At 43.0% G+C, this 23,698-nt stretch overlaps 1 protein-coding gene across 2 annotated transcripts in view; it reads left to right on the top strand.

Annotated features, from left to right (window-relative positions):
• The window catches only part of SPOCK3 (SPARC (osteonectin), cwcv and kazal like domains proteoglycan 3), a 526,887-nt gene that overhangs the window by 418,659 nt on the left and 84,530 nt on the right, over window positions 1–23,698 (top strand). For both annotated transcript variants that reach the window (XM_077477168.1, XM_077477167.1), the window contains exon 6: window positions 21,953–22,067. In XM_077477168.1, coding sequence (XP_077333294.1) covers window positions 21,953–22,067 — 115 coding nt within the window. The remainder of the gene's footprint in view (window positions 1–21,952; window positions 22,068–23,698) is intronic.

The following is a 23,698-nucleotide window of genomic DNA, read 5'->3' as shown; positions in this document are numbered from 1 at the left end:
GGTCATACATATTTTAGGATTTAAAAATATAGGATTATTATACATTGCAAAGACTTGCTCTTTAAAACTAAAACAGCTTACATTTTACAACAACAGCTTTTGAAAAAAACTACATTTATATTTAAAAGTTCAGTGAAGTTCAGTCAGACTGTCTGTGATAAGGCACTGCAACACACTTTCCCATTAATGTACTGATATTTTTCACCAATTGTTAAGTTCTGTTAATTTGTTTATGAGAATTAGCATGGTTACAAATATTCACAGTTGTAGGAACCCTGCCTTAATCTGCAGTGTCCTTAGTGCAAATTTGCTGTCAGAGAAGTGGGAGGAAATCTCTTTAACCACTTCAGCCCCAGAAGAATTTACCCCTTTCCTGACTGGAGCACTTTTTGTGATTCGGCACTGCATCGCTTTAACTTACAATTGCACGGTCGTGCAACGTGGCTCCCAAACAAAATTGACGTCCTTTTTTTTCCCACAAATAGAGCTTTCTTTGGCGATATTTGATCACCCCTGCGGTTTTTATTTTTTTCGCTATAAACAAAAAAGTGCGACGATTTTGAAAAAAGCATTATTTTTTACATTTTGCTATAATAAATATCCCCCAAGCCTGGTATTTAAAATATATATGGGGAGCCATAAGACCAAGGATAACACAATCTGTTTTACTCTGTCATAACAGGGCCGGGGGACTGGGGGTGCCTAATTTTTCTCACTACCACCATGCAGCCCAGTTGGCCCAAATTACACTATACCATGCCAAATCTGAAATCCCCATATGGGTGTGTCTTGAGGCAGTAGATCTCCACCCTACTCCCCTGGCAAATCTTCTATGGCTCTCTTCTCCCGCACGTGGCCCCATAACTAATCCTTTAACCCTACACTCATTGAAACTCTGGGATAAATTGCGAAGACCATTCAAATTAATGTCCCCACACTCCCCGCTCCTCTCCTTTCTGGGCCACACACAATTTTATCCTGCCTACAACGAACCCGCCTCATTCCGGGCCTGGGCCCAGGTGGGCTTAACCTGTATTTGCGATCTGGTGGCTGGTGGTGCAGTTAAAACGTTCCCGTCCCTGCAAGCCCAAGCTCAACTCTCCAATAAGCAATGTTTCCGCTACCTCCAAACATCCCACTTTGTGCAAGGGGTCACTTTCTCTATTTGAGAAAATATGTGACTTGGATCCACATGCCCCGGGCATCATATCCCAGCTTTATGCACATCTTACTTCCCCACCTGCGGCACTCCCATCCTATGCACAACATTGGGCCAGGGACTTACCCCTGGTCCTGAATGGGGATGACTGGTCTAATGCTTGGCATAATACTAGAAACTCATTGCAAAATATTGTTGCTCTTGAAGCGAGTTATAAAGTTCTCATGAGATGGTACCTAGTTCCGGACAGGATTGCAAAGTTTCTACCGTCATACTCGCCAAATTGTTTCTGCAACTGCGGAGAAAGGGGCACCCATATGCATATCTGGTGGACCTGTCCGGTAGTACGTTTCTGGGCTACAATATTTCAAATGTTATCCACACTGATCCGGAAACCACTAGATCCTGACCCAGCTCTAGCCCTCTTAAACTCTTACCCGAACTCCTACACTAAAGCACAGATACGCCTCTCCCTGCAACAACTCACCACCGCAGCTAAGCAAACAATAGCCAAAGCCTGGAAAACCCCTACTCTACATATAGCTGAAGTAAAAAAATAGGGTCACGCAAGCAATGATCCATAGCAGAATAGAAGCGACTGTTCTGGACACTATCCCCCAACACTCTAAAATTTGGCAACCATGGATCGACCATTTCTTACCACCAAATTTTGACAGACACTTGTTGGCGCCATAGGTATACGCACCCTCTTGTACAGCCACCGGATGCAGGCCCCTTAGTACTTAGTGTGAGTCGGCCGACCCCCCCCCCCTCTCCCTTCTCCTCCTCCTCCTCTTTGCTCTCCCCCCCTCTAGCTATTTATCCCTATCTCTCCTCCCTTTCCCCTCTTTTTCCAGTCTCCCCATCTTTTTCTTTACTGCTTTTCCATTTCTTCGTACACTCTCGCTGTTCTTGGTACCCACTGAGGTGACATATGACTATACTAGTTACGGTTTAGCCGACATTATGTTCCCTGTATACTGAAATGCCATTTACCCCGATTACTAAATGTGTCAGGGCCCTCACCCCACCATGCACTGTGCTCCTCTTGATGCTCGTTGCGGTGTAGGAGCCTTTCATCTGTCCGTTTGCAGGACTCTCTATTCTGTATCGCCATAATAAGCTACTATACCATAACTTGTTCTGTTTTGAAATACACTTTGTTCTCTTTTCCTTTATCTTGCACATGCTGAACTGTCGATATTTCTGTACTTTTTGTACTTGTTGCCAATAAAATCTTTGAACCGAAATATCCCCCAAATATATATATAAAAAAATAGTTTTCCTCAGTTTAGGCCGATATGTAATCTTCTACATATTTTTGGTAAAAAAAAATTGCAATAAGCATTTATTGATTGGTTTGTGCAAAAGTTATAGCGTTTACAAAATAGGGGATAGTTTTATGGCATTTTTATAAATATTTTTTTTTTAGTAATGGCGGCGATCAGCGATTTTTATCATGACTGTGACATTATGGCAGACACATCGGACATTTTTGACACATTTTTGTAACCATTGTCATTTATACAGCAATCAGTGCTATACAAATACACTGATTCCTGTGTAAATGACACTGGCAGTGAAGGGGTTAATCACTAGGGGGCAGTGTAGAGGTTAAGTGTGTCCTGGGGAGTGTTTCTAACTGTGGGTGGCGTGGCTACGTATGACACATCACTGATCTCTGCTCCCGATCACAGGGAGCAGAGATCAGTGACAGTGTCACTAAGCAGAATGGAGAGATGTTTGTTTACATTAGCATCTCCCCGTTCTTCCACCCCATGAGGAAATTGCAGGTATCCCCACGGCGATCGAGTCCACGGAACCCGCGACACGACTCATGGAGCCTGCCGCTCTTAAAGGACAGGTACATTAGTTTGCCTGTATGAGCCCTTCTGCCAAAGTATATCGGCGTGAGGCGGTCGGCAAGCGGTAAAAGCTAAACTACAAACACAGATAAAATGCAAAAAGGAATGCAACTCTGTAATCATGAATACACCCTTAAATGTATTTTTTTTATTTTTAATGCAAGCATTGCAAATACTGTACCTGCATATGACTTGGTAACAGCCTCTTGCAGTCCCTGAACAGCAGAGTTCAGGGAGGGGCAAAAAGTAGCAGCACAAGGCGTCAAACAGTTGTATTGTAATGCAATGAGCATGCTAAGAGGAGGAGAGACCTAAGGCAAAAAAAATTGTCCACTTTGCAAGAGAATTTTGCCTTAGCTTAGTGAAAGTGGTGAAAATCAACTTTGCAAAGACTACTCCATCATGTGCAACAAAAATAATAAATAAATAAACACATACATAAATAAATAAAAATATGATTGTGCATTGCTCCTTCTTATACCACGTGGTCCCTTACATAACCATATTCTTCCTTCTATATAAGTAAACAAAACAGAAAAAGGTATTTCCAGTGTAAAAATAGATAAATAGATTGGGGCGGCACAGTGGTGTAGTGGTTAGCACTCTCACCTAGCAGTAAGAAGGGTCACTGGTTCAAATCCCAACCACAACACTACCTGCCTGGAGTTTGCATGTTCTCCCTGTTCTCCCTGTGCCTGCGTGGGTTTCCTCCAGGTACTCCGGTTTCCTCTCACTATCCAAAGACATGTAAGTAGGTAAATTGGCTTCTGGCTTGGATTGTGGGCTCCTTGAGGGTAGGGACCAACATGAGTGTGCAATGTACAGGGTTAGGGGCAATTGTAGACACTCACTCAGGTTGAACTGGATGGACTGGTGTCTTTATTCAACCTAACTAACTATAAAATAAATAGTAGATGATATCAAAAAATGTTTTCTGCAAAACATTGTCACACTTACAAAGACACATACAGTGTTTGAATAGCCATGAATTTCAAAATAAAAAAAATAATTACCATCTAATAATGAATATAGTTTGTGCAAAAAAAACATGAATATAGCTTCTGCAAAAAAAACATGAGAAGTCTCACATCACAAAGTCCACATTAATAAACAACCCCCAAATAACAGTCTTCACATGTGTCCTCACCTATTAGGATGGACCTTAATCTTTATAAGGTCAAAAAACAGCATTAGAGTCAACCTCCTTAGCAGCCAGCTCTTTACTCTTCCAGCTTCTCACCAATGCTCTGGGTGTAGAATAACTCATAGAGGGATATAAAGAGACCTCATTGTGCTCACTGCATATATTTTTTTTAGTGAAGCAATAAAATAAAAACGTACAATTTAAAAAACAAAAACCGGCCGCATAGTGTATCTCCAATCACTATTGTTACTAATCTCTATGTCCTGCAGTAATCCCGCGCAGCGTGATGACATCACAAGCCACACTTACCTAACTTGTGTCGAGAATGGACTTTTGCAAAGGTAGGAGGGGTCACTGTCAAGCTGATACCTGGAACTACTCCAGCCAGTCTACCATTCCCTCATATATATCAAGTTAGCACATCAATTGTAATGGGACGAAAACCTATTGATAACAACAACCTTTCTGAAGCTTAAACATCAATATATATATTTTTGTATTTTTGATGCACATACATAAATACATATAATAAATATATATATATAATCAATACATGTAAGTAACGTTCTAAAAATATATTCAGAATTATTTAAAAATGATATTAAAACTATTAAAAATAATAATAAAATATCCATACAAAAATGTTTTACTTGCATATTATTTGTTTATGGAAATTAGCAGAGCTTAACTGAGGGATAATTCCCTTTCAAAGTGAATCTAGAGCTGAGTCATCCCTATTGTAATCCATCAGCACTACTATGTTTAAGAAGCAATAAAATCAAATTCATGAAGAAGCAAAATTCCTAAAGCATCTCATCTTTTTTTAACTATGTTACTACATTTATGTTTTACAAATGGCAACAGACTTTCTATAATTGCAGAAATTGAAGTTGATTAATAATCAGAAATGTAATCAGTGAATGTCAGCTTTTAAGTCCTGTAGTGTTGAATTTTAAATTCTGGTGCTAGCACATTTTAAGCAGACTTATTAAGCTGAATGTGTTATTTTCACATAAATCAGCACATTATAAAAGTAACCTTTGCCATTTCTAATCAGAATCACTAAGACAGGGGGGCATATTTAGGCATAGCATGAAGAAAACATGGAAAATATTAAAGTAGGATTTTGAAATCAATATGCATAAAATTAGCAAAATAATTCTAGACTGAGACTGGAAATCTAATATTTAGAGCAACAGATAATGGGATTGCTGAAACATTATAACTTGTAAACAATCAAATATGTAAATACTTTATACCCCAATGTGGCCCTATTCCATCCAATCTCAGAAAGGAGAGCTCTCCTTTCCCTCAGAGATGTTTTTTTACATTCTGCTTAAAAATTTGTAAATCAGTACTGCTTGGACCTTGAAGAAGGGGACATACCCCAAAAGCCTGTCCTGAAAAATTGTATGTTAGTGCAAATAAAAAAAGTATCATGGACAGTACTCAATTTTCTCTGTTCCTCTAATCAAATCTTTACTTGGTCCTGTCAGAACAGAGCAGGTGTAGGGCTGCCATTTCTCTTTTTCATGCAGCTTTGTATAATTTGAGGTTTAGCTATTCAGATCAGTAAATAGTCTTTTTTTGCAAAGCTTTTAAAATGTATTTCCACCTTTACAGCCAGGGATAGCACTTATTTTTTATTTGTTACATGTTTTCATACACATAGCATAGCTTAAAAAACTACTTGCATATCGTTCTGTTTGCAAGTCAACTGTATGCACTTTGTTATATGATCTGTCACTGCTTATATTACAATATATTATCATATGGTATCCTTTACTTGTACTACTCATTCTACTGTCAACTTTTTGTACTTTGACCTTTTCTATAATAAAAACCGTTTGTAAACAAAAAACTACTTACATTTTACTTGTTTTTTTCTGAAACCTCCAAGACTGAGGTTTTCCTCTGTTGTACCGAGGGAGCTGGGGAGTTAAGACTGAAATCCTGGGAAAGAAAAATTCTAAACAAAAAAATAATTTGCGCTAAGTGTCATGATCAAAAATCAGTGATGATTAATAAACAGCTAAATAATAATAAATTAAATAAATAAAGTGCTATACGTACAAAAAAATGCATCCACATATGTGTAGCGGGGTCTCTTTAAGAACTATAAAACTACTGTTCCCAGAACCCCGCTGGTTCCCAGGATGCCTTTGAGTTATGCCCCAGAGACTTATGGGGGAGGAAATATAAGGAGGGGGAGAGGCCTAGTTCGCTCTCTTTGGACACCCCCCTCTCTTCAAGCAAGAGGAGATCTGTGCTGAACTGCTGAGGCACAAGGCCTGAAGCCTGGGCCTTGTGCTCTTTTCCAAAGAGCTCTCTGCCAGCCTAGTTGCACCTGAGAGACATTTTCTCATTCCTTGCTGCTGTACACCAGAAGGAGTGAAGACTCGGAGGTCGGTGGATTCCTGTTCCTAGACGAAAAGGCAGAGAAACCGGACTTGGACTTGTCCGGGTGGTGAGAGCTGTTTAAAGACAGATGCTTTATCTTTATTATTCGTTTGGATTACAAAGTTGTTCTTCAAGTGCACCACCGAAAGATTGCTAGCGAATATTGTTTTACTGGACTTCCATCTAGATCAGTCAGGACTGACTGCATAGGTAGACAGTGCTGGGTGTTTACCCATGTGGGGAAGTAGCTGAAAAAGGGCAGCGCTAGAGTTGCATAGGAATACTTTATTATGCTGATTACTCTGTTTATCTTTATTACTGGTTACTGCAGGGACCTGATTATGTGTTGCAATCCAAATGTTTGATTCATGTTATTCCTTTTATAAAAACAATAAGTAAAGTCAGTTATATACTTTCAAAGATTGTCTATGAGCTTGAGTTACCCACGCACGCACACACACATATTTAGAGTATAAGTGATTTAATGTGTATTGCTAGATACTAACTGTGCCAGAGTGGGTAGTGCAGATTGCCGGGGGGTTGGCGGAGCTGTGCTCAGGACCCAAACCAAACTTGCGGCCCTCTTAAGTGAGGGTATCGCTATACGTGGGGGCTCGTAAATCCGGGATTTCTGAGACAGCGGTGAACACTCCAGAGGTACCGGCATGGACCCACAGGGAGTCAGAGCGTGGTGTGAAGCGGCTAAGGCCGACCCAAGTCAGTCAGTGGTCATTAGCCTCCCAGGGGAGGAGCCATCGCCAACGGGATCACCGCAGGCTGCGGCCCGTACCTCACCCGAGAGTCCCAGATCAGCACCGGCCACCCTTAGCGCAGAACTGTGTGCTGTCCTGGGGGAGATTGTGGCCCAGTGCAAGAAGGATCCCGCAGATTACCCGATGTTGGGGTACAGGAAACTCTGGATGTTTTCAGGGAGGAAACCTGTACCTTCAGAAGAAGATAGATAACCGCCAGCCGGCGGGAAACTTCAGAGGGCCCCGGTGAGGGAGTCAACCGGGTGCCCATGCCTTTCAGTGAACTCCAAACTGAATAGAAGGAAGAGAGAGAGAGGAAACCAGACCCCTCAGAAGGAATGTCTACAAATAAGAGACAATAACATCCCTCAGCGGGTTTGTACTCCCATTACTGTGGGGAGGGTCAATGCATACCAGGCTCGAAAAAGAGTAAAGTCAAAAACCAACTGGATGAAGACGGGTCCCCAGAAGAGGGTGGCCTCAACCCAGCCCTTCCCAGAAGAATTGGTCGGCCCGTCCCCCACTGTCTCCATCCAGGTGGAAGGAGTCTACACGAAGGCCCTCCTGGACACTGGAGCTCAAGTGACTTTGTTGTACAGAGACTTCTATGATAGGCACTTGAGCCATTTGCCTATACAGAAGATAGAAGAGCTGGAGATATGGGGCCTTGGAACTCAGAGTTTCCCCTACGATGGTTACCTGCCCATAAAGCTGACCTTCGATCCATCTGTGGCAGGGAAAACGGAGGTGTTTGACACCCTGGCAGTTGTGTGTCCTAGACCGCCCGGGGCCAGCAAGATGTCCCTCATCATAGGGACCAATACGGATCTGGTGCGAAGACTTCTGACCCCTCTAGTGGAGACGAGTAACCATCAAGATCCCAATATTCATCCCATGCTGAAGACAGCCTACCAACGGTTGGTCCTAGAGCAGAAGACCCCAGGAGAGGGGATAGGGAAGGTGTGGAGACTTGGGAGAGAGGGAGTGGTGCTGCAGCCCGGAGAGGTAGCCTGCCTCAGGGCCACGGTGAAGCTTACCTGGGAGCAGCCTGGCCCCTTTGTCATGCTGGAATCCGATCCAAGGGAGGATCACTCCGGCCTGGAAGTGATACCGGAAGTGATTTCAATCAAGGCCCTGAAGAAGGCTCGAGGAAGAGTCCCAGTGAGTGTGAGAAACCCTACGGAGAGACCCATAGAGATCCCTGCCAGAATGCTGTTGGGGCAGGTGAGTCCTGCGGCCCCAGTCAGCTGGTCAGAAGTAAAAGGAACGGGTGCGGGAGGAGATGTTTGGGAAAAACTTTCCATGGAGAACCCGGACCTACCTGGAGCCTGGAAGGAGAGAGCCAAGGCCCAGCTGACTAGATGGGAGAGGATTTTCTCAAAGGATGAGTTTGATGTGGGATGTGCCAGGAGTGCCACCCATGAATCCGCCTCCAAGAAGACAAACCCTTCAGGGAAAGGGTTAGGCGGGTCCCTCTAGCTGACCTGGAGGATCTGAGGGAGCAGCTTGCGGAGTTGAAGAAGACTGGTGTGATTCGGGAGTCTAGAAGTCCCTATGCCTCCCCCATAGTGGTGGTCAGGAAAAAGAATGGGTCGTTGAGGCTTTGTATTGACTACAGGACTCTCAACAGGAGGACCATCCCTGACCAGTATACCACACCGAGAATAGAGGATGCCCTACAGAGTTTGGCTGGTGCCAAGTGGTTCAGTGTAATGGACCTCAAGAGTGGGTACTACCAAATCCCCATGCACCAGGAAGACCGAGAGAAGACAGCTTTCATAGCCCCAGTGGGATTCTTTGAATTCAACAGAATGCCTCAGGGCCTGTCTGGAGCCCCTGCTACCTTTCAACGCCTCATGGAGAAGACCGTTGGAGACATGAACCTCATAGAAGTCCTTGTGTACTTGGACGATGTCATTGTCTTCGGGAAGACTTTGGAAGAACATGAGGCCAGGTTGGAGAAGGTGTTGAGAAGACTCAGCGAAGAGGGACTCAAGCTTTCTCCCGAGAAGTGCCGGTTTTACCAATCCTCTGTGAACTATCTGGGACACATAGTGTCTGAAAAGGGAGTGGCTACAGACCCTGAGAAGTTGGAGGCAGTTACCTCTTGGCCAAGACCGACAACAGTCACAGAGCTCAGATCTTTCCTGGGGTTCTGCTCCTATTATGATGATTTGTGAATGGGTTTGCCCGGATTGCCAAGCCACTGAACGAATTGCTCAAGACTGAAGGAGAAGAGGATGGCTTGGGACCTAGGAGGGTCGGTGAATTGGTTCAAGATCAGTGGAACCCCAGGTGTGAAGAGGCTTTCCGAACCTTGAAGAGGAGCCTTACCACGGCCCCAGTCCTGGCCTATGCCGACCCCACCAGACCATATGAGCTACATGTCGATGCCAGTCATGAGGGCCTAGGCGGAGTGCTCTATCAAGAGTATGAAGAGCAGCTGCGACCAGTGGCCTATGTGAGCTGGAGCCTGACTCCCTCGGAGAAGAACTACCCCACTCATAAATTGGAGTTCTTGGCCCTCAAATGGGCAGTAGTAGACAAACTGAAGGACTATCTCTATGGGGCGGAGTTTACCGTAAAGACAGATAACAATCCTCTGACCTACCTCTTCACTACTGCAAAGTTAGATGCAACCGGACACAGATGGTTGGCTGCATTATTGGGATTCAACTTCAGTCTAAAATACAGACCAGGGGCTGGAAATAGGGATGCAGATGCCCTGTCCCGAAGATCTCATGTCATGGTCGATGACTGGGAAGACTGGACTCAGGTAGCACCGGAAGGAGTGCGAGCACTCTGTCAGGGTGCTGAGTTTCAAGCAAGAGGGGGCTCCAGAGCAGAGGAGATAGGAGTCACCGCAGTGGGAGTCCCTCAACCCTACTGTGGGGTAATTCAACTAGCAGAGGAACTCCTGCCAAAGCTGTCCAGAAAGGAGCTGAGCTATGACCAATTGGAAGACCCCATGGGGAGATTGGTCCTTGAAGCTTTGGAGAACGAGAATCCAGAGGGACTTCGACATCACCCTTCCAAGGAGGCTCGCCTGCTGAGGAAAGAATTGGATAAGCTACAAGTACATCAGGGAGTGGTCTACCGAAGGGGCCCCTCTGATAACTCAGAAGATAAGTGGCAGTTGTTTCTCCCAGAGAAGCACCGAGAGACGGTACTAATTGCCTTACATGACCAGCATGGCCATCTAGGGGCGGAGAGAACTTTCCAGCTTGTCAGAAGCCGGTTCTATTGGCCCTGTATGAGGGCAGAAGTGGAGGAATATTGCCGTTCTTGTGCACGATGCATCCAGAGGAAGACTCTACCCCATCAAGCTGCCCCAATGGGCCACCTACAGAGTCAGGGTCCAATGGATCTGGTGTGCATTGACTTTCTCTGCCTCAAACCCGATTTGAGTGGATTCGGAAATGTTCTGGTGGTAACCGATCATTTCACCCGTTATGCCCAGGCTTTCCCCACCAAAGACCAAAAGGCCTCCACTGTGGCCAAGGTGCTCATGGAAAAATACTTTGTCCACTATGGATTACCACAGAGAATCCACTCAGACCAAGGAAGGGACTTTGAGAGTCGTCTGATCCGGAACCTATTGGACTCATTGGGAGTAGAAAAGACTAGGACTACACCTTATCATCCACAAGGAGATACCCAACCTGAGAGGTTTAATCGGACCTTACTAAACATGCTTGGAACTCTAGAGACAGAGAAGAAGCAACACTGGAGCCAACACATATCAGCTCTGGTGCACGCTTACAACTGCACCACAAGTGATGTGACGGGTTACTCCCCCTACCGGCTCATGTTTGGGAGAGAAGCAAGATTGCCGGTGGATCTGGCCTTTGGCATTTCCCTAGACCATGCCTCTGCTACCTCCCACAAGGGATATGTGGACCGACTTAGACACAATTTGAAAGTGGCCCATGAACGAGCTCAGGCGGCCTCGGACCAAAGGGGAGCCCGCAACAAGAGGAACTTCGATCTGAAGGTTCGAGTGCAAGACCTGCAGCCTGGGGACCGTGTACTGCTACGCAATCTGGGGATCCCTGGGAAGCACAAGCTTGCTGATAGATGGAGATCGGAGCCCTATGTCATTTGCAGAAAGATACCTGGATTGCCTGTGTATAAGCTAAAACCAGAGGGGAAAGTGGGGCCCTTGAAGACTTGGCACAGGAATCATTTGCTCCCGCTTACTGAAGCAGTCAGAATACCTCCAGTGAGAAATCCACCTGAATCTGTTTCCATTCTGGATACCCCGGGACCTAGCACTCGGTCTCAGACCTCCCGGGTTAGAGATGGACAAGATTCCCAACGAGGTGAAGGTGGAAGAGGAGAGCTTGAGTGGCTGTGGCCTTCATCAACTCCAGGAAATTCTGCCATAGATCTCCCACCTACTGAGGATACACAGGATGGGACACTGAACCCAGAAGCTACAGAGTTCATTCCATCTAGTGGTGTGCCTGAAGGCTGGGAAGATATCCCTAGCATTTACTCAGAAGAGGAAGGAACCGATGTTCCAGAACCAGTGATGCTGTCAGAATGTGTTCCTGAAGTAGAGCCTGTGGCACCAGAGCCTGAAGTCCCAAGAGAACAGAGAGCTAGCCGAGTTGTGAGACCCCCCAAGAAGCTAACCTACTCTCAAATGGGGGAGAGCTCTGAGGACTCTGTTGTGACTGCTAGAAGAAGTGCTGAACGCTCTAATCCTTCCACTGACCATTTGGTGGAGGGCAACCCCAGCTCACTCTCTGGCACAGTTAGGCAGGCCACTCCTGTCAGTGTGACCTGTGGGACAGGGAATCCCACCTCTGAGTTCTGGTGGAAATTCCCTGTACCAACATCATACCCAGCACTTTCAAAATTGGTACATGATATGTGTTAAAAGTTTATCTTTGGGGACCAAAGAGTTTAAGTGGGGGGAGTGTGTAGCGGGGTCTCTTTAAGAACTATAAAACTACTGTTCCCAGAACCCCGCTGGTTCCCAGGATGCTTTGATTTATGCCCCAGAGACTTATGGGGGAGGAAATATAAGGAGGGGGAGAGGCCTAGTTCGCTCTCTTTGGACACCCCCCTCTCTTCAAGCAAGAGGAGATCTGTGCTGAACTGCTGAGGCACAAGGCCTGAAGCCTGGGCCTTGTGCTCTTTTCCAAAGAGCTCTCTGCCAGCCTAGTTGCACCTGAGAGACATTTTCTCATTCCTTGCTGCTGTACACCAGAAGGATTGAAGACTCGGAGGTCGGTGGATTCCTGTTCCTAGACGAAAAGGCAGAGAAACCGGACTTGGACTTGTCCGGGTGGTGAGAGCTGTTTAAAGACAGATGCTTTATCTTTATTATTCGTTTGGATTACAAAGTTGTTCTTCAAGTGCACCACCGAAAGATTGCTAGCGAATATTGTTTTACTGGACTTCCATCTAGATCAGTCAGGCCTGACTGCATAGGTAGACAGTGCTGGGTGTTTACCCATGTGGGGAAGTAGCTGAAAAAGGGCAGCGCTAGAGTTGCATAGCAATACTTTATTATGCTGATTACTCTGTTTATCTTTATTACTGGTTACTGCAGGGACCTGATTATGTGTTGCAATCCAAATGTTTGATTCATGTTATTCCTTTTATAAAAACAATAAGTAAAGTCAGTTATATACTTTCAAAGATTGTCTATGAGCTTGAGTTACCCACGCACGCACACACACATATTTAGAGTATAAGTGATTTAATGTGTATTGCTAGATACTAACTGTGCCAGAGTGGGTAGTGCAGATTGCCGGGGGGTTGGCGGAGCTGTGCTCAGGACCCAAACCAAACTTGCGGCCCTCTTAAGTGAGGGTATCGCTATATATGTTTCCAGAGACTCTTGAAATAGATGCTCCCAGTACCATCCTGTCACCTCATAACATTTTACTAATTCAACCTGATCTAGGTACATCAATCAATCATGTCCTGAATCCAAAACCCTCTCATTGAAGAAACGTGGAGGACTCTTTTTGCATGAGGACAAGATCTTCATCCCACAGGAAGTAAGAACTCAGGTCCTTAAAGCCTATCATGATCATCAAAATGTAACAATACCAAAACCTGGGGCCTGCTGAGACCTCTTCCCATACCAGAACAGCCCTGGAGAATGCTGTCAATGTATTTTATTGTTGACCTACCTCCCTCAGGGGGATTCACCACCATCCTGGTGCTTGTTGACAGATTGTCCAAGATGGCCCACTTTTTACCCATGATAAGTACTCCCTCAGCCCCAGATACGGCACACCTGTTTATCAAGGAGATTGTGCGGTTGCATGGATTGCCCAGCAGTATTGTCTCCGACAGAGGGGGTGCAGTTTACCTCCAGATTCTGGAAAGCTCTGTGCAAAGCCCTAAAAATTGAAGTTTGTCTGTCCTCGGCATACCACCCACAAAGTAATGGACAGACAGAAAGAACTAATCAAACTTTGGAAACTTTGGAGCAGTACCTGAGATGTTTCTCTTCTTTTACCCTTGACAATTGGGCATCCCTCATCCCATGTGCCAAATTCGCTTATAACAAACTCAATCCATGCATCCACTAACTAATCACCATTTTGGGCAAACTACGGCTTCCACCTGTCCTTCCTGCCAGATGTTATCCCAGAAGCCTCAGTACCCGCAGTCCAGGATAGGCTTACCTTTATTCAAACCAACTACTAAAAACTTCAAAATGCCATGCAGAAAGCTCACTACAAAAAATTACAAGCTCATTACAAAAAAACACTTTGACCCAAGGAAAAGAGATAATCCAATAATGAAGGTTGGGGACAAAGTTTGGCTTTCCACAGCAAGCCTCAGAATCACATGAAAATTCATCCAGTTTTCTATGTCTCCTTACTCAAACCAGCAGTGTTCAGCTTGTTTCCTGAAAGAGAAGAGCCACCTCCACTGCCAATTACTGTAGGGGAGGACACAGAGTTTGAGGTGGAGGCCATTGTAGTTGGGGGAGGGGGAGACAGGTGCAATATTTCATTAAAGAGTTCTGCAACAGATTCCTCGAAAAACAGGCATGTCTGGGCATCCAGAGACTGCCCCTTTGGGGGGACACTGTCAGGGAAGAAACTGGAGAAGAACTGGCAGATAAGCCAATATCCATTATGGCCACGCGAATCTACGCATGTGCATTAGCGATCAGCACGTAGTGGCGAACGCACATTAGCGACGGCCACGTTACCAGAGTTTTCCTGGTCTATATAAGGACTCCAATTGCTGGATTATCGTCAAGCTCTGTACCCTGTGTTCCTGTGTTTATTGATCCTGTTTGATTACCTGTTACCGACCCGGCTTACCCTAACCTGCTCAGGCTTCTCTCCTGGCTCTGAACCCGGCTTGTTTCATGGACCTGCTTTTGCCTGTTCCAGATTTCCTGTGTTTGACCCCGGCTTGATCACAACTACTCCTCCTGCCTCTGCTTCTGACTGCCTTCCTGTGTTTGACCCCCGGCCTGGCTTCTGATGATGTCTCTGCTTTTCCACCTGTTAAGATCCGCCAGTACCTCCAGGGAATTATTGGCTGTGACCACCTTCTCTGTTCCTGGGTGTCCTCTTCTGGAACCATCAGACAGCTTCACAACAGGCAATCCATGCATCTCTGGACATAGCACTCTCTGTCTCCAACTCCAGGGGTACTCTGCACTCAGCCGCAAGGGGAGCCCTCTCATCATCTTAGCCTCTAGCCTGGTATGTGACATGGAGATTTTACATAAACTCATAAGGAAACATCCCCTAGACCTGAACAAGCACCTACCCTTGGAGTGCAAGAGCAGTCCCACTGCAAGGAAGAATGTTTCACTTTCTCTTGGTGATAGGTTGTAATACCATAAGTGACCCTTTCCGCACCAAGCTAGTGGATTTCGTTATCTATAAACTGTATTTGAACACTACCTGTCCTAACAAAGGGTTGAAGATGTAGATACTGGGATTCTGCATTCTATGTTATTGAGAGGGAACTCAGTGTGCCCCCTTTTGTCAGTGGGGACAGATTGAGTTTTCCTCTCAGACTAAAAAAAGAAAAGAAGGTTGGGACTTTAAATGAGGCCTAAGACACTTACATCAAAATAGCCTCCATCCCTATCGGCAGGATAAATAGAAAAAGGGTTGGGACTTTGGCGAAGCATGTAATTTTAGAAGCAAAAAGCAGGGGAGCAATAAAAATCAGATAATGTGAATTTATTAGCTATAACTTTAATGCATAACATAGGGCGCAGAAATGCACATTCTATAGTCCATAATCCATCATAAATAGTAGATATATTGAAGTATTGCACATCAAAAACATCAATCCCATAATTCATACATCAAAAGAATTAAATTAATATATAAACATATTGCACATAGTAAAAATCAATAGAATTGAGTAAAAACATTACAGAGTCTAGTAAAACTGCATGATTGAATGTAATTTATAGTATTTAAAGCTCTACGCGTTTCGTGGCTATTTTGCCACTCATCAGGAGCTGACATATGATGGATATCTGTGGGCCGAGAAATTATGTGCCAAAAATTAGTCAAGTTGATATATTAAATGAGGAAGAAAGGGGAAAAGAGCAATGTGTCGAAGACGAGCGCCCATACTTACGGGTCAAGAAATGGTAGGAGGCGCAATCGTGGGCGTTGGAGGTAGCCGGGAGTATCATCCGGTACGGGAGCTGAGGCGGACAGAGTGTACGGTACTGCGATGAGGCAGTGTACCATGGATGTGAGCTAAAACGTGATCCTCACCCTAGGATCAATGGTTACATGTGTAAGTGTCAAATTAACCACTTCCCGACCAGCGCACGACGATGTACGTCGACAGAATGGCACGGGCAGGCATATTGGCGTACATGTAGGGGGAGGAGCTAGGACCGCGGACATGTATCTCCAAAAAGAAATGAGACCTATGGTGGGGGGACTCATTGCACAGAGCATGTACCGGTAAGTATAACACGTTTGCTTTTTTTTGTTTTGTTTTTTTAACCACTTCCCAACCAGCGCACGACGATGTACGTCGACAGAATGGCACGGGCAGGCATGTTGGCGTACATGTACGTCCAATATTCGATGCCGCCCTGCCATCGGGAGCGCGCTGCCGGCGGCGCGCTCCCGCGCTGGTCGGGACCCCCGTGAGTCCGGTCGCGGGACCCGCGGACTCGATCGCCGCGGGCATCCCCGCGATCGTCTAACGGAGCGGCCGAATGGAGGAAATGCTGTATAAACAACATTTTTCCATTCTGCCTAGCAACTAGTGACGCTGATCTCTGCTCCATGTGATTGGAGCAGAGATCAGTGTACACTAAATGAAAGCCCAACCCCCCCCCACAGTTAGTAACACACCCCTAGGAACACTTAACCCCTACACTGCCACCCACTGGTTAACCCTTTCACTGCCAGTGTCATTTACACAGGAATCACTGCATTTATATAGCAGTGATTACTGTATAAATGACAATGGTCCCAAAAATGTGTCAAAAATGTCCGATGGGTCCCCGACAATGTCGCAGTCACAATAAAAATCGCAGATCGCCGCCATTACTAGTAAAAAAAAATAATAAAAAATTATTAATAAAAATGCTATAAAACTATCCCTATTTTGTAAACGCTATAACTTTTGCGCAAACCAATCAATAATCGCTTATTGCGATTTTTTTTACCAAAAATATGTAGAAGAATACGTATCGGCCTAAATTGAGGGAAAAAAATGTTTTTTTATATATTTTTGGGGGATATTTATTATAACAAAAAGTAAAAAATAATGCGTTTTTTTCAAAATTGTCGCTCTATTTTTGTTTATAGCGCAAAAAATTAAAACCGCAGGGGTGATCAAATACCACCAAAAGAAAGCTCTATTTGTGGGAAAAAAAGGACGTCAATTTTGTTTGGGAGCCACGTCGCACAACCGCGCAATTGTCAGTTAAAGCGACGCAGTGCCGAATCGCAAAAAGTGGTCTGGTCTTTGACCAGCAAATTGGTCCAGTCTGAAAGTGGTTAAATTACAACCTTTAGAATCACTTTAGGGTTAACCTGGTAAACATACCTGCTTTCTAGAAATAACAAGTATGATATGTTTGTTTTGTTTATTTTGTCCAAAACATGGTAAATAAATGAGCACAAAAATGCTTTATATTGCCTTTATCATTTTTTTTTAGCAATTTTAGAAAATCATAGAAGGCTACAGATTGAAATGAAAAAGTAAATTATTTCATTTCAAAATTACACAGTGGCTTGTGTGCTGTTTACATTTATCATATTTTTATTTTACAAAATAGTCATTATCCTTTAAATGTTTTTACTGTTGTGGGTCAAGGTCTGTGAATTGAAAAGTAAAAATGTATTATTATAAAAATATCTTTAAATACTCATTGACCATGTGCAGTCTAGCATTTCAAGTTTATTTGACCAGTTAAGCACCAAGTATATCCTGAAATTCTTTCCTGCTGAGTTCACGTGTGTAGCTGCCTGCTGTCAGTTTGACAGCTCAAGTCCTGATTTATGTGTCAGAGCTTTTATTGCTTGCTATTTTAGTGCTGAGCAGCAGAAACATCTTTGTCTTGTGTTAAATGTAAGCAAACACTGATACAATGTAGCTAGTTGCAGCTCTCTGAACATCCAATTACAGTATATTGTTTTTTTCTACTTAAGGAGACACTGTCATTTTGTCCGTTCAAGCACAAGGACACCACCACTTTATACTCCAGGGCAATGTTCATTTGAGGAAAATACCTAGCAGCCAATTGCTAGACCCAAATACTGTCACTAGATGGAGGGATGATGTCACCATTACCTCTAGACAATGGTTATATTTGTGGCAGCTTCAAAAGAGAAAGAAGCAACTACAAAAAGATAAAGCACAGTACACCCTGTAGGGAACTGTAACTATAGTCATAACTTAGTCATTCACATATATAGTCTGTTCCCCTTAGAATTTAGGTGTTCCATTTCCCCCAATCACCTTAATAAAAGATACTGCTGAGACTGCTTCACTGTGGTTTAACATACAGTTCACACATATATGTGAGTATAGCCCCCGGTCCTCCTGCTACAAATTACCACACTATGATCCAGCTCACACGCAGGTGGTCTGCATTATCCTAACCTCATTATGGGTTTCCCCAATACATTCAGTCTAGGTAATATTTTCTCTGCACACTTCATATTCACTACAGCTGGTCAGCACTGTTAGCTGACTGCATGGACTTAACAGGAAATACACAACTGCTTCTAAAATGACATAAAGAATACAACCTCCGCCTTGTGCTTCTAATAATAACATTTAACTTATAAAAAAGATGCACCCACATGTAGTAAGAATCATCAGGCATAATACTTAACCACTTCAGCCCTGGAAGAACTAACCCCCTTAATGACCAGAGTATTTTTTGTGAATTGGCATTGCGTCTCTTTAACTGACAATTGCACGGTCGTGCGATGCTGTACCCAAACAAAATGAACATCCTTTTTTTCCCAGAAATAGAGCTTTCTTTTGGTGGTATTTGATCACAAAAAAGACAGACAATTTTGAAAAAAAAAAACAATATATTTTACTTTTTGCTATAATAAATACCCCCCAAAAAATATATAAAAAAAAATTTCTTCCACAGTTTAGGCCGACATATTCTTCTACATATTTTTGGTAAAAGAAAATCACAATAAGTGTATATTGATCGGCTTGCGCAAAAGTTATAGGGTCTACAAAATAGGGGATAGATTTATGCCATTTTTATTATAATTTTATTTTATTTTACTAGTAATGGCAGGGATCTGCAATTTTTGTCAGGACTACAACATTATAGTGGAGAGATCGGACACTTATGGCACTATTTTGGGACCATTGACATTTATACAGCAATCAGAGCTACAAATAGCCACTGATTACTGTATAAATGGCACTGGCAGGGAAGGAGTTAAACACTAGGGGGCGATGAAGGGGTTAAGTGTGTTTCCTGGATGTGTTCTAACTGTAGGGGGGTGGGCTCACTACAACCGATGACAGGGGGCAGTAGCTCCCTGTCATGTTGCTAGGCAGAACAGGGAAATGCCTTGTTTACATAGGCATCTCCCCATTCTGCCTCTCCTAGCCGCAATCACGGGCCACCGGCGAATACCGAGTTTGTGGGACCTGCAGGCACGCTCCCGCGGCACATGAGCTGCCAGCAGGGTGCACCCGATAGGCGGCAAATTCAAAGAGACGTTCGGGTATGCCCCTTTGCCTACTATTCTGTCAACATAAATTGGTGTGCAGCGGTTGGCAAGTGGTTAGGAGACATCCCCAATGTTGTTTTCAATTGAGGGACCTGCTCCACTTACATTCACTAAGGGCAAACCTCTTCGTCATCTGATGATTCCACCACCAGGCTCTCTCTACCCAACACATTTCAAAGGGTTGAAAACCTTCTTCATCAGGGAAGGAGGCCAATCCACAAGCCTTCCCTTAAAAATAATGCTCTTAACCCCTCCCTTCCCCATGTGGATTGACATCCTTTTACACATTAACATGTATAAATGAATACTTATCCACAAAAATCTTAATAAATAACTTACAAGTAATCAAGACATAAATATAATGGTAAAACTTATCCAGAAATCCTTTTCTACAATAGTTAAAAAAATGGAGAAAAGAATGAATAAAGCAAGCCAAGGGACATATTAGCCTTAGGCTCTGTTCACACTATTGCAAATTGCATGTGGTTTCTCTGCATCCAATTCACAATAGCAAGAGATTTTGACTGTCTTTCTATGGAGTTGGTTCACATATCTTTGCTGCGGCTCCGGTGCGAGTTTGCACAGGAGCCCTGTGCGTCTTTTGGTCAGTTTCAGGTCTGAATTCCACCCCAAAAAAATGGACCTGAAACGGTGAACAGGGATGCACCGGACCCCTGCTGTAAGCTACATGTGAAAATAGTGTGAACCCAGCCTCAAGCATTAACATTCTTATAAACATTAAAATGTGAAACTTTACGTATATATTTTATAACAACAGACCGATAGTCCTAATAATAAATATTGCAGATAACAATGTATATCAAATCAATTTTCAGGACTTTTGTGGTTAATGTTTCTAAACAATAAATGCATTCACTTTCTTTTTGGTCTAAATCAGAGGTCTCAAACTGGTGGCCCTCCAGCTGTTGCGAAACTACAAATCCCATCATGCCTCTGCCTGTGGGTCATGCTTGTAACTGTCAGCCTTGTAACACAGAATATGTGTAACATATTACTCCACATAACTCACCACCAAGTGCTGCGTGCATTATGTTGACTGCACCCACATTCCAAAACATTAACTACATGGATGGTATTACAGGAGAAGAATTATTCAATTTCAAATTCCCTTCCGGAGTTGTAGGCTGTACTTTAATAAAATGTTTTGGTTGTTTCAGCTTTAACCCTTCAAATGCTAGCATGCATAATACCTCCGGCAGTATCCGAACTTTTTCTCACCACAAAAAAAAGTTTTTATAGGAACTTTTAATTTTTCACTAACAACCCTTTTAATGTTGGTGCCCTTTAAAAAACAATTTTTGGTACAGGAGGTGCATCTTCTTTAAAAGAGGGAACTTTTATTTCCTGATGATATTGGTCATTTTTTATTTACTCTGACAGTAAGAGAGAACACATTGTACAGCCTCCTTACCCTTTTTCTAATTTCTCTTATCTTCCAATAGGTGTTTCCTTTAAGAATGTAACTTATAATGAAAGGCCTTTTCCACGACTTCAACCTTTAGGGTTGTTATCCAAAAATGTCTGTTCAGACTGTGTATATACAGTAGACTTCTTTCTTAGAGCTCCATTCCAGAATTATTAACAGATCTATAAACTCCTGCAAACCTTCATCAGTGCCTCCCCCACTTCAATGTAAAGTCTGACCCTGTGTTGTTAATAATGTGGGTGTATCCAAGTGAATTAAATTTTTTTAGCAAAACAAAAAGTAGGCACAAAGTGGGCGGTAGGTGAACTAGTAGTTTATTCAGACCAAAAAATGATTGGAATGATCATTTAAGATCATTAATCCCAAAGGGCCCGAATGTTGATTTTGTTTGAATTGTGTTTTATAGCTTTTAAACTTTTTTTGTTTTTATACTGTGATATTTATTGTTGGGAATATGGGTTTTTGTTTTTATGTTTAACATTGAGTTCTCCTTAAATTGTGAACACGATGCCTGAAATAAAATATAAAAAATATATTTTTAAAATGAGTGACATTTTACCAAAACTACTGCCAACCATTCTGTTCTTACGGTGTTACCAATGAATCATGATCATATCACTAAAAAGCACCATAATATATTTGTCTTTCTTTTTCTTAAGCTGGCTATGGATGATGTGAAAGAGAATCACTCGATTTGATTTGTAATTCCTCCCGTGGAGCTATTGTGTTTTCCTGGCTGTGAGAGAGGAAGGAAAATACAATAGCTCCGCAGGAGGATTTACGAATCAAATACAGGCTGGTTGTACCCAATTTGATTGATACAATCAGCCTGCCCATACATGGTTCGAATTTTGGACGTTCCCTGCTGTACTGGCTGAGATTCGAACTGTGTATGGCTGGCTTTGCAATTGCATGTGAAATATGGTTTTGTTTAGTTGGTCTTTCATCTATAACTGCAATCTAAATATCTGATTTGTATTTTACTTTTTAGTGTAAATTAGAATATCAAGCCTGCATCTTGGGAAAGCAAATAACAGTGAAATGTGAGGGACATTGTCCATGTTCTTCAAGCAAATCAAGAAGTGTAAAAAAAAATAAAAAAAGAGGTAAGATTATATATGTTTTAGTAATTGTAATAAAATGTACTGTTGTACATTATCTACTACATAGTACAAAGTTTTATCTACTACATAGTACAAAGCAATGACCACGTACAGTATTATACAGTATTACAGTATACAACAGCTGTATTCAACTGAAGGCCCACAGAGCATATGTAGACCTCCTGGCAGAGCCTGCTAAGACACTACACAATTGGAGGGAGTTGAGATGATAAAATAATAAAATATAAAAACACTATCGATAAGTTCACTGTTTACAATCTCTGAACTCATTTGCCCATATCCTTGCTGTTGGGAATGAAGAGAAATAAAAGCTTATGTGGATTCTGATTTTGAGTATTGATTGCAACTACTGGGCTAGTCATTGTCTGCTTAAGAGCATCAATCAGTGTCTTAGGCACATAGAGGCTTACAACATCATAATAGGAAGCTCTCACACTTGGAAAATCTCTGTGCTAGCACATCCCTATCTATCATCCCTCTATGTAGTAGCTTTAAAGATCAAAAAATACAATGTGTACACCACATACACTGTCAGTTCTGATCATCAGTACTTGTTTTTGGGGAATTAAATGTATAAATAAATCTATTGCCAGCTCAAACATAGCAGTTATCTTCAATGAGAGAGAATAGGAGACTGCAATAAAGAATTACAGTCCATGGAAAGGATTTTATGGTAGGTGGGCAGTGTTGTATGAGCTACTCCAGGATAAGCTTGCATGCATCCTGGTTATTCTTAGTTTTTCTTCTTTAAGACACTAGTGTAAAATACAACAAATTTATGTTAAAAAGCTAGTAAAAAAAAGATTTTATTTTTTCTGATATGACTCCTATATTTTTCCTATTCTTTATACCAACATAAGCAGAATTTTCTTCTAACTACTGTAATTATTGGCATATAACATGCACTTTTTTCCCCTTAAAATCAGGGGAAAATCGTGGGTGCGTGTTATACGCCGATCCCCGCAGATCCCCCGCTGATTGTGAGTGGAGGAGCGAGCACCGCTGATATCTATACATAGCCGAGTGTATTCGGCTATCCTTGGCTAGTTCCGCTCACAGTAATGCCCAGTCCCGCCCTATGATGGACATAACACAGGAACTAGGCGTGACTGTGTGCGGAGCTATCCGCCCCTAGCTGAGTTCACTCAGCTATGTATGTATATGGTCGGCGCTCGGCTCTGCTCACAGTCACGGCCATTGGACCTGTGTTATGTCCATCATAGGGCGGGACTACGAGAGGAGCCAAGAAGAGCCGAGATACACAGAGTTTAACAGAGGCATGTAATTACAATTTTTGCTCTAATATTTCACATCAGGGCCCGTTCCTGCATCCAACAAGAGTATCTGTGAGGGGTTACAGTGTTGTGGCACCACCAGCCAAGGCCCAATTATTAAAAATCACTGCTCCCGAAAAAATGGCTGTTTTTAAAACTTTTTTTTGCATTGATACATGTCTCCAGGGGCAGGACCCGGGTCCCCAAACACTTTTCATGGCAATAAGTTGCATTTTCGATTTTTCACTTTCGCGTCCCATAGACTTTAACAGTGTTTGTGTGTTCGAACAAATTTTTGCCTGTTTGCATGTTCTGCTGCAAACCAAACCAGGGGGTGTT

Source organism: Lithobates pipiens, unplaced genomic scaffold, assembly GCF_037356315.1.
Source record: "Lithobates pipiens isolate NorthernLeopardFrog02 unplaced genomic scaffold, aLitPip1_a1.2 Scaffold_13, whole genome shotgun sequence".
NCBI lineage: Eukaryota > Metazoa > Chordata > Amphibia > Anura > Ranidae > Lithobates > Lithobates pipiens.
This window is presented reverse-complemented; position numbering and strand designations above follow the sequence as displayed.